The sequence below is a fragment of the Pteropus alecto genome, unplaced genomic scaffold (assembly GCF_000325575.1).
Source record: "Pteropus alecto unplaced genomic scaffold, ASM32557v1 scaffold57, whole genome shotgun sequence".
Classification (NCBI taxonomy): domain Eukaryota; kingdom Metazoa; phylum Chordata; class Mammalia; order Chiroptera; family Pteropodidae; genus Pteropus; species Pteropus alecto.
Window position 1 is genome coordinate 10,825,836 of NW_006442508.1, and position 11,885 is coordinate 10,837,720.

At 34.7% G+C, this 11,885-nt stretch overlaps 1 protein-coding gene and 2 pseudogenes across 1 annotated transcript in view; all 3 read right to left on the bottom strand.

Annotated features, from left to right (window-relative positions):
* Window positions 1-4,069: 4,069 nt before the first annotated feature.
* Window positions 4,070-11,885, bottom strand: part of AASDH (aminoadipate-semialdehyde dehydrogenase) — a 25,574-nt gene continuing 17,758 nt past the window's right edge. Inside the window, exons 10-13 of the mRNA XM_025040234.1 lie at window positions 8,392-8,613; window positions 6,818-6,940; window positions 6,161-6,292; window positions 4,070-4,481 (exon numbers count right to left, since the gene is read on the bottom strand). Of these exons, the coding sequence (XP_024896002.1) occupies window positions 4,092-4,481; window positions 6,161-6,292; window positions 6,818-6,940; window positions 8,392-8,613 (867 nt within the window). The 3' untranslated portion in view covers window positions 4,070-4,091. The remainder of the gene's footprint in view (window positions 4,482-6,160; window positions 6,293-6,817; window positions 6,941-8,391; window positions 8,614-11,885) is intronic.
* On the bottom strand, window positions 5,807-5,925 carry LOC112471641 (annotated as a pseudogene).
* On the bottom strand, window positions 6,949-8,384 carry LOC107196440 (annotated as a pseudogene).

Here is an 11,885-nt window from a genome sequence, read left to right on the forward strand (position 1 = left end):
TGGGACAATTAGGACACTGTCTGATAGAAGTGGACAATATAAAGCTTTTGTTTTGGTAAAGTAAAGATTAAGAAACCGAATATGAGAAAAGGGAATACTAACTTGAAATAAAAAAAAAAAAAAAAAAACCAAATGATCCAATCAAAAATTGGGCAGAGAACCTGAATAGACACTTCTCCCAAGAAAATATACAAATGGCCAACAAACATATGAAAAGATGCTCATCATCACTAGCTATTAGGGAAATATGAATCAAAACCACAATGAGATACCATCTCACACCTGTTAGAATAGCTGTTATCAACAGGACAAGTAATAACAAGTGTTGGAGAGGATGTAGAGAAAAAGGAACCCTCATACACTGCTGGTGGGACTGCAAATTGGTACAGCCACAGTGGAAAACAGTATGGAGGTTCTTCAAAAAACTAAGAATTGATCTACCATATGACCCAGCAATCCGGTATAACTGGGTATTTGCCCCAAAGACTTGAAAACCCACATCCAAAAAGATGTCCAGTACATGGAAGCAATCGAAGTGTCCTACAATAGATGATTGGCTAAAGAAGCTGTGGTACATATATACAGTGGAATATTATTCAGCCATAAGAAGAGATGAAATACTGCCATTTGCGACAACATGGATGGACCTCGAGATAATTATGCTAAGCGAAATAAGCCAGACAGAAAAAGTTGAAAATCACATGCTATCCCTTATATGTGGGATATAAACCTAAAAGCAACAAATGAACAGGACAAACAAACAGAGACTAATGGACATGGACAATAGACTTGTGGTTACCAGAGGGTAGGGAAGGGGTAGGTAGATAGGGTAAAAGGGGTCAAATATGTGGTGACAGAAAGAAATCTAACTATGGGAAGTGTGTTCACCTCCACATAGTTACACCACAGTGTAAATATATATATGCTTCACTGTTAAAATGTATAGCTGAAACTTATTGGATTTTGTTAGCCAATGTCACCATAAGAAAAAATTAAGAAAAAAGTTATGCAAATGGCTAAGAGGTACATGAAAATGTGTTTAACATCACTAATCATTAGGAGAAGGCAAAATTAAAACCACAATGGGATACCACCTAACTCCTGTAAGAATGAGTATTATCAAAAAGACAAGAAATAGTAATTGTTTACGAGGATGTGGAGAAAGGAGAACCCTTTCGGCACTGCTAGTGGGAATGTAAACTGGTGCAGCCACTATAAAACAGTATGGAGGTTGCTCATAAAATTAAAAATAAAACTACCATATGATTCAGCAATCCTACTTCTGTATATATGTATATACAAATAAAATTAAATCACATTCTCAAAGAGATAGCTACACCCCCAAGTTTATTAGAACATTATTCACAAACATGGAAACAACGTAAGACTCTGTTGACAGATGAATGGATAAAGAAAATGTCACGTTAATAATTTTTCACCGATGAAAAGTATATCTTGACATTTGCAACAACATAGATGAACACTGAGGTCATTATGTTAATAATGTTATAAAACAAAAGCAACAAACAAACTCATATAGTGAAATAAGTCAGAGAAAGACAAATACTGTATGATCTAATATATAAATCTGAAAAAATTTCAAAGTCAAACCCATAGAAACATAATAGATTAGTGGTTGCCAGGGGAGGGGGGTGGGTGGGGGAAATGGATAATAGTGATCAAACTGTACAAACTTCCAGTTATAAGATGAATACTTCTGGGGACCTTTTAACATACAAGCATGGTGACTATATTTAACAATACTCTATTGTATTCTTGAAAGTTGCTAAGCAAGTAGATACTAAATATTTTCAATTGCACACATACCCCAAAAAAGGTAATCATGTGAGGTGATGAATGTGTTAACTAACTTTATTAAGGTAGTTATTTTGCAGTATATATGTATAACAAATCATCATGTTGTATATTTAACACAATGTTTTATGCCAATTATATAAAGTTGGGAAAAAAAGTTAAAAAAAAAAGAATAAGAAGACACAAAGAAATGGAAAAATTTTCCTTGTTCGTAGATTAGAAGAATTAACGTTGTTTGAATGGCCATAGTACCTAAAGCAATCCCAATTAAAATCTCAGTGTCATTTTTCACAGAAATAGAACAAAAAATCCTTAAATTTGTATGGAACCACAAAAGACCCTGAACAGCCAAAGCAATCCTGAGGGAAGGAAAAAAAACAAAAACAAAAAAACGCCAGAGGTATCACACTCCCTGACTTTGAACTATGCTATAAAGTTACAGTAATCAAAACAGTATGATATTGTCAGAAAAACAGATACACAAACTAATGGAATAGAATTGAGAGCCCAGAAATAAACCCACACATACATAGGCAACTAATTTTCAACAAAGGAATCAAAAACATACAATGGAGAAAGGGAAGTTTCTTCAATGAATGGTGTTGGGAAAACTGGAAAGGCACATGCAAAAGGATGAAACCAGTATGCTGACACCATACACAAAATCTCAAATAGATGAAAGACCTAAAAAACAAAATACATAGAAGAAAACAGGTACTAAACATATGGACCTTGGTCTCAGAGGGGTTTTTATGAACTTAACCCCAAAGGCAAGGGAAATAAAAAACAAAAATAAATGAAACTACATCAAACTAAAAAGCTTCTGAACAGCAAAAGAAACCATCAACAAAAGGTAAACAACCAAATGGGAGAAGATACTTTCAAATGATACCTCCAATAAGGGACTAAAATCCAAAACATGAAAAACTCATACAACTCAACAGTAAAAACACAATTCAATTAAAACGTGGCAGAAGAACTGAAGACACTTTTCCAAGGAAGACATACAGATAACTAACAGATATATGAAAAGATGCTCAACCTTACTAGCTATAAGAGGAATATAAATCAACACCACAATGAGATACTACCTCCTACCTGTTAGAATGGCTATTATCAATAAGACAAGAAATAAGTGTTGGAGAGGTGTGGAGAAAAGGGAATCCCGGCACACACTGCTGATGGGAATGTAAATTGGTACAGCCACTATGAAAAACAGTATGGTGGTTCCTCAAAGAATCAAGAATAGAATTACCATATGACCCAGCAATCCTTCTTCTGGGTATCCACCTGAAAAGTTTAAAATTTATTTGTAAAGATTTTTGTATCCCTGTGCTCATTGTAGTATTATTCACAATAGCCAAGACATGGAAACAACCTGTGTCTTTTGATTGATGATTGGCTAAAGAAGATGTGGTACATATAAACAATGGAATACTATTCAGCCATAAAAAGATGAAATATTGCCATTTGAAACACTGGATGGATCTTGAGAGTATAATGCTAAGTGAAATAAGTCGGATGGAAAAGGATAAGAACCTTATTATTTCACTTATGGGGGATATAAAACAAAAAGCAACAACAAAACAAACAAACTCATAGATATAGACAATAGAATGGTGGTTACCAGAGGGGAAGGAGGGTGGAGGGAGGATAAAGAGGGTAATGTGGGTCAAATATACGGTAAAGTAGGTCAAATATATGGGTCAAATATCCGGTGACTTCAGTTGGTAAGCATACAATAGAGTATACAGATGTCGAATTATAAAGTTATACACCTGAAATTTACATACTGTTATTAACCAATGTTACCCCAAATTTAAAATAGAAATACTAAATAAGGAACCTAATTTGATAAATAGATCCTACCTTTAAAAACCTTTTGTTATGAATCTCAGTATATATGAGTGAATGGTATATTACATCATAGACTGTTTTTAACCCACCAAGTCCACCAAGTATATTCTGGTCTTTTTTCAGTCAGAGGTCTTTTATTTAAAAAAAAAAAAAGAAAAGAAAAAGAAAAAGTAAAATATCTGTAGCCTAATTAAAAGAAAGTGCTACTATATATGTTGTTTTTATTCTATAACTCCTTTTAAAAGTATTTGTTGCTCCTACAGGAAGAAAAATGTAGATGTTCTCCAATAAAGTGTAATAGACAAGTTCCTTAAAGCAAAATATATAATCTTTATTATAAAATAAGACTATTCACATGCTCTATAATGGTAAAATATTTTCAAACATCTCAGATGTATTCCAATAAAGACTGTACTTGATTACTTTTTATTGCCACCCAATAGATCCAGACAATAAACATAATTATTTCTACATCCAATAATAAGCATTGATTCCCAGACCACGGGAGAAGAGAAAACTTCTCCGGGAAGTTCATACACAGTTTGCAATTGTCCACTCTTAGATTCCAGGATCCACAGTTTCCCATCAGTAGATGCTGCTGCCAGTAACATTTCATTGCTACGATTATGGTTATGGAAAGCAAACGGTGTTGAATATACCCTTGAGGTAGTTTTAAATTTCCATTGGAGATGACCTTTCATACTACAACAGTAGATAAAGCAATCATGGGAACCAAAAAATATTTCTTGCTCTGATGTGGAGGTACATGGGGATGAAAAGATTGGTTCATTGGTAGAGAATTGCCAAACCTGAAGGGTGATAAAGGCAAAAATAATTCATTCATCTCATTTCAACCATTCTGTATATTAAAGCTTTATGAAATTCTTAATTAAAATTCAAGAGATGTAGGCTATTGAATAGTAACTACCTACAGAAAAAATTGGCTTTATCTGAAAAGTAGCACCCTCATATTAGACCTCTGTCCCAGAAGTAAAATCTAGCACAAATTATACCAAATGTTCTTATTATATCAGTCATTGCTATGCATAATATTATGAAGTAAAACTGATATAACCCCATTTTCGAGTTATTACTAGTATGTTCAGAGACTGAGTTCAAAAACAAAACTGCATTGCATTTTCAATGTATCCTAAGTACTGTTTATTAGAAACTACAATTTCTTAATGTAGGGAGAAGGAAGTAGGCTAAAAGGAAGAGTTTATGTGTAATAATTTAAATTAAAGCTTTAAACAAAAAGCTATGAGATGTGCATCTTCCCTATGGATATATACTATCTGCTGATTTCAAAGCTATGACTAGAAACAAACCTGTTGGCCAATATTTTGAGGAAAAGACACATGGAAGAAAAGGCACAAGTCTAAGGTAGTGTTTATGAATGCACAGTAACAGCATTATAAAAACAAACAAAATAAAGAGTGGGCATATTCATGAAATACGACTTATAATCTCAATTCTGTCCCTGACTTGGACAAAGCCATTTTAATCTTTCTATGATTCATCCAAACAAATAGGAGTAATAGCATTTAGCCTCTTCTCACTTCTTAGGAATCTAAAGGTGACAATATATTCAAACTGCTTTGTAAATAAAAATATTAAGTGAATAAAATAAAAGATTCTGTCAAAAAGTAACTGTCACACAAAGCAAAAGAAACTGCTAGGCAATGAGGGGTGAACGTAGACTAAAGAGCATAAAGAATCAACCCTAGCCATCAACGGGCTTAATTAGGTTGGAGCTAGTAACACTCTCAAGTCCACAAAGAATTCTCCCAAATCAACACTGCTACAGAAGTTGTGCCATATATGACAATCAACTGTGGGTACTTAAAGAAGTAGAGATTCTGCTCCCAACAAAAGATCTACTGTAACCCAGAAGGAGCCTACCCTGCCAGTCATGAAGGTGAAGGTAGGACCTCCGTACAATGGAATTGGGTTACACAACAGACTTTTGTTTTCATAGGAAAAGCGGGGCTCCTTTAAATTTTCATAAGCTCAGTAGAAGTTACAATAAAATTGGCTAAAAACTGGTAAATTTTTTTTTAGGCGAGGCAACCCTTGGTTGACCTCAGATAGCAAGGACTTTGTCAGCTTACAATCCCTTATTTTTTAATTTTTATGCCTACAGCACCTGGTCTTCCTAGGTGGTCTCCCATCCAAGTACTAACCAGGCCCGATCCTGCTAAGCTTCCGAAATCAGATGGGATCCGGCTTGTTCAGGGTAGCATGGCTGTAAGACTGGTAAATTTTTTTTTAATTGGGGAAGGGGAAATGACAAAAATATCAGTGTTTGGATAGAATCATTTAAATCTACTACAGCATCATTTACAAATTAAGAAACCCATGGCTTCACAATTAAAACAGAACTAGTTTTCAAAACGAGTTGAATAATGATGTTTAAAATTTTACTTCATTTGTCACCAACTACTGTGCCTTTGAGAAAGATATATAAAACAGAACTAAAAATTTTTACCTGTTCTCCAAAATGAGTGAAGCAAAGTAAATTCCCATCTACACAGCCAATACAAACGAACTGTAGGCAACACCGTGGAGAGGAGAAGAGTGGTTTCCCACAGGAATGTTTCCAAACTCTATTCCCAGTGGCCTGTCATGGGCAAAAGGCAATCAATAGCATTTCAATCATTCTAATCAATTATCCTTTATTAAAAAACAAACTCATAAATGTCCTGGAGGAAAAGCTATCAACATCAGAAAATGCTATAATGACATGCTGACATTATAAATGAAGCTAGTACACATATACAGAGCTATAAAATTAATCAGTGCTATTTATGCAAGCTAAGATTAAAACAAATCTTAGCTGCAACAAAACCAAGAAAGAAATAACACACATTAAGATCTATCCTTAATTTTTAATTTCTAACCATTTTAACTTCTAATGTGACTGAGAAAATTCTGTCAATTTAAAAAAAATAATAAAAGATGTGCACAAAACTTAGTTGATTTTTCTCATCTTTCTAGACTTTACGTCAATCATTTTTAATGAGTTCTTGCTCAGTGATATCAGGACTATATCTAACTGAAACTACTTCAATTTTTCAGGATTAAAAGCAAAAATAAAATAAAGAACAATAGGTAATAAAATCAATAAACATTATTTTATGCCTACTGGATGTACAGCCAGTAAAAGTCCTCCCAGAGTAGCAAAATACAAGTGATGTGGAATCAAGCTCAAACAAGGTGAAGAAAAGATAGTTCCTCCACATTTTAACTTCCAAACACACTTCTTTTTCTGAAAATAAGAAAGCAAATTAATTGGTTTCTGTTGGTGGTTAACAAATTCACATATTCTATCCCTCGTATGTTATATCTATTTAGTAAGTTTTCATTTTGAATATACAAGTAATAATATAAAAATACATGTTCACTGTGCAGAATCAAGTTAGTATAAAGAAGACAGGCCACCGCCCAGAGATAACGACTGTTAACATTTTAGCATTTTTCCTTGGTACACACACACATAGTTTAATATAGTTGAGATCATTCTGAATATATACTTGGTATCAAATTTAGCTCGTTTATTTGCTAAATCTCTTTAAATATTACTAAGTTAAACAACTTAGAAAATAGACATCTTGGTGCATATATTTGTCCATGTTTCCGATTTTTTTGTCAGGATAGAGTCCTAGAAGAATTTTACCGAATCAAAGGATCTGAAATTGTTACCAATGGCCAAACTTTTCCTCAGAGGCTTTATTAGTTACAACCTCCCAAAACTCTCCGCAGCATTTAGTGTTCTCATTCTAATCTGATATCATTCTTTCCTCTTGAAGTTTTTAATTTTCATTCCTGATTATTATAAGTATGAAACATTTATTTTTATTTTTTCCATTGAGGCATTTTATTTGAACATATGTATTACATCCTTAGAAAAAGAATTTTCCCTCCTGTGTGCTTTCGTCTTGTTTCTTCATGGTCCATGATGCCTGCTGAAGTTGTCAGTACAATGAAATCAAACTTATAAGATGGGAGCAGGTGGTTCTGCCATTTTCCTAGATCTTTGAGTTGCACATCGAATCTGGAGCTGATCACTCCACACTTGTTTAACCTGCCTGTGAGGTTCACAACAATTTTCCCAGCTCTGTGATCATCAATGATTTAAAATTCGCCAATGTAACTATGCTTCATCATCATAGAAACCGGACGATGACTTTGGAGCATGGCCTAATAAGAATCTGGCATTTGCCTCTCTTTTCAACATTGTTAATGCTCTTGAGTGCATCAGCCAGGATGTTCATGCGCACTATTATAGCGGCATGGAAAGATGGCAGAAAGAGGACTAAAAAGTATGAAACATTGAAATGCATTTACTAGCCACTTCTTCTTTGAGGTCTTAAGCATTTACATCCCTTATTTTTCTACCTGGATCTTTATATTTTTATTAACTTGTGGTTGCTATTTTCATTTATACTTATGAGTTTTAACTCTGTCGCATTTGTTTCAAATTTTCCTCCAATTTATTTTTTATTTTTGTAATTCCACTTTTTATTTTATGTAATCAGGTCTTATTGATATTTTCCTTTGTGACTTTTTTTTTTTTTGTCAAGACGGTAATTCTAAGTTCCTTATGTTAATTAGTTCCTTATTTTCCCAGACCACAATGCTAAACTTGGAAAGTCATTAACATGTGCTCCCCTGGTCAAGAGCACCTGACAGTTTCAGGCTCTTCTACTAAATTCTTACATAAATATCCAAAGCATATGCATGCTGGTCATGAGATCCAATGTAAAGGAGTCCTGTGGTTGGATCCACGGTTGCTGAGCTTTTGACAGCATTCTCAGTAGTAAACATCCAGTATTTTTCTCCATTATGACTTTTCAGAACATAAATTAACCCGTTATAACAGCCTGTTGGGAAACAAATTAAAAGATGAGATTTAGATGTCACTGGACAATTCTTTAGCCTATATCATGACAATTTATATTTGGTGCTCTCTGTACTTGGGCTCCATGTTCAGCTCAGATTTAAATTTCAGCAATGTAAAGCAGAAACTGAATAGTAATCACTTGTGTAAAATAACCACTTAGTAGGTACCTTGTTTTTTAAAAGTACTGTAAAGGGCTTTACTATCAAGGAAACAGTGAATCATGCTGCAATGAAGAGAGGCTTTGACAGACCTGGGTTCAAATCTCATCATGGCCATCCTCAGGCAAATTACTCAGTGTCACTGAGCCTCAGATTCCTTTTCTGCTGAATGTGGATACATCTACATCCAGGGTTATTGTGACAATTAAGATAATATAATGTGGTAAATGCACAGTGCAAAGAAGATGTTCATGATATTCTAATATTAGCAACAGCCAATGTTTATTGAGCTTTTTTACCTTGTGAAGGATGCTATTCTAAGAATTTTACACCTATTAACTCACATAATCTTCACAGTGAAGCGAGTGCTATTATACCCACATTTTGTAGATGACAAAATTGAACCACAGAGAGTTTAAGTTAGTAGGCCAGAACTACTCAGCTAATAAGTGGCAGATCCAGGGTTTGAACAAAAGAGGTCAAACTCCAGAGCTTGTGTTCTTAGTAACAGACTGCTCTTCCCAAACTGTTGATATGGATGAGAAGATAGGGCAAGAGGCCCTGACTTGATGTGGCCAGAATAACCCAGGTGGAAGTAGGGGTGCTCAAAATCTATAGAGCGAAGGTCACCAGTGGTCTCCTTAGGGATGGTGAAGAGACATGTCCTACATGGTGGAGTAACCCCAGGACTCACAGGGTAATAAAAAATTCTTTTCAGTTTAGTTCAATTCCAGAAGAAAATCTTGTGACCTTGGGTTGGGCAAAGATTTCTTAGATATAACATCAGAAGGAAGATCCATAAAAGAAAAAAAATGATAAACTGGACCTTATTAAAGTTAAGAATTTCTCTTCAAAAAACACTATGTTAAGAGAATGAAAAAACAAACTAGACTGGGAGAAAACATACAGGACATCTGATAAACATTTATCCAAAATACATAAAGAATTCTCAAAACCCACTTAAATATGGGTAAAAAATCTGAATGGACACTTCATAAAAGATATAGATGGCAAATAAGCTCATAAAGAGACACCATTATTAATTCCTAGAGAAATGCAAATTAAAACCACAATGAAATACCACTCCATAACTAAATAGGTAAAATAAAAGAAATTTTTCACTGGTGTAGACCACAGCTTCTGGAGACTCCCAGAGCCCATGCCACTGTGTCCCTCTGTAACCAGTGCCTACATACACTCCTCCAGCACTGGCAACACTGCACATGCACACCTTGTATCTGGTGCCCCTGTACAGCCTTGGAGCTGGTGCCCGGAACTGGCATCCCCACATGATGCTGGACCCAGCATCACACTAGACACAACAGTACAGCCCAGGAGCCTGGTCCCTCACACCCACTTACAAGTGAAGATCTTTCGCTACAGAAGTCACTCCACAAAGTATGAAAGTGGTTGCTACTTCTTTAAATGTGAGGACACCAATGTAAGATACAAAGAACATGAAAAATCAGGGGAAGATGACACCACCAAAAGAACATGATAAATTTACAGTGACTGACACAAGAGAAATGGAAATCTACAAGATCTCTGACAAAGAATCCAAAGCAATTTTTAAAAGAAAAGCTCAGAGAGCTACAAAAAACACAGATAATTCAATGAAATCAGGAAAACAATACATGAACAAAAATAACCCAAATGAAAAATGGGCAAAGTATCTAAATAGCTTTCTCAAAAGAAGACATACAAATGGCCAACGGGTACATGAAAAGGTGTTCAATATCATTAGTCATCAAAGAAATGCAAATAAAACCACAATGAAATATCACCTCATACCTGTCAGGATGGCTATTATTTATTACTTAAAAAAAAATTTTTTTGAACTGACAATACCAAGTGCTGACAAGGATGTGGAGCAACTGGACCTCTCATACACTAATAGTAGGAATGAAAAGTAATTCAATTACTTTGGATAATACTTTAGCCATTTCTTATAAATTAAACCTACACTTACCATACAACCTCCCCCTTCTAGGTACTGACCCAAGTGAAATAAAAATTTGTTATTCACACAAAATCCCATTGATAAATGCTTATTGCAATTATTCATAATTACCAAAACTGGAAATAACCCAAATGTGAATGGATAAACAGACTGTGGTACATCCACACAGTATAATACTCAGCAACAAAAATATAGCTGAATCTCAAACACATTCTGCTCAGTAAGAGAAGCGAGATTCAAAGGCTACATACTGTATGATGTCATTTATATGACTTTCTGGGAAAAGTAAAACTAGAAGGACAAAAAATAAACCGGTGGTTGCCTGGAGGTTAGAGGTAGGAGGAACAAGTACTACAAAATAACATGGAATATTTTTTGAAGTAATGCATTCTTGATTGTGGTAGTGGTTACATGAAGGTATGCATTTGTCAAAACTCAGAACTACATATTAAAAGGGTAAGTTTTACTGCATATAAATTATATCTTAATTTAAAAAATGTTTTAAGTACTAAGTGACCGCTATGTGCCACAAGCTTTGAGTCTAGACACTTGGGATGCAAACAGTAATCTCCATGAGCCGACTGGGAGAAAACATAGACTGGGAGAATACATACAGGACATCTGATAAACATTTACCCAAAATACATAAAGAATTCTCAAAACCCACTTAAATATGGGTAAAAAATCTGAATGGACACTTCATAAAAGATATAGATGGCAAATATCGTGGATGAGGTATATAACTGAAAGTTTCCTGTAGTATAATTTGCAAAATGTAGGTGTTCAAAAGAGAAGGATCAAACAGAGATTCAAGTAGATCCCAGCTAGGACAGCATTAGTAGGGAGATATATTCCTAAGCGCTGTCTGAAAAGCTTTGATGAACAGATTCTATGACCATATATAGTAAAACCTAATGTAGTTGGGGGAGTAAAAAAGGGAGGCATTACAGTTGGACTCCCACATTCCTAGTAAAGTAGAAGTCACCTATAATTTAATGAAACTGAGTAGCAGGTAGTAGCTAACACTAAAGAGCACTTGTCTGTGCCTAGCAATATACTAAAAGATTTATGTTGTATCTTTCATTAAATCATTTCAAAAGCTCCATGATGATTGTGGTGGTTTTCAAATACATCTTCAAATTATTTGATACTCTTCCTTTCAAGAGCCTAGTTCTCCCTCTCCATGGCCTGA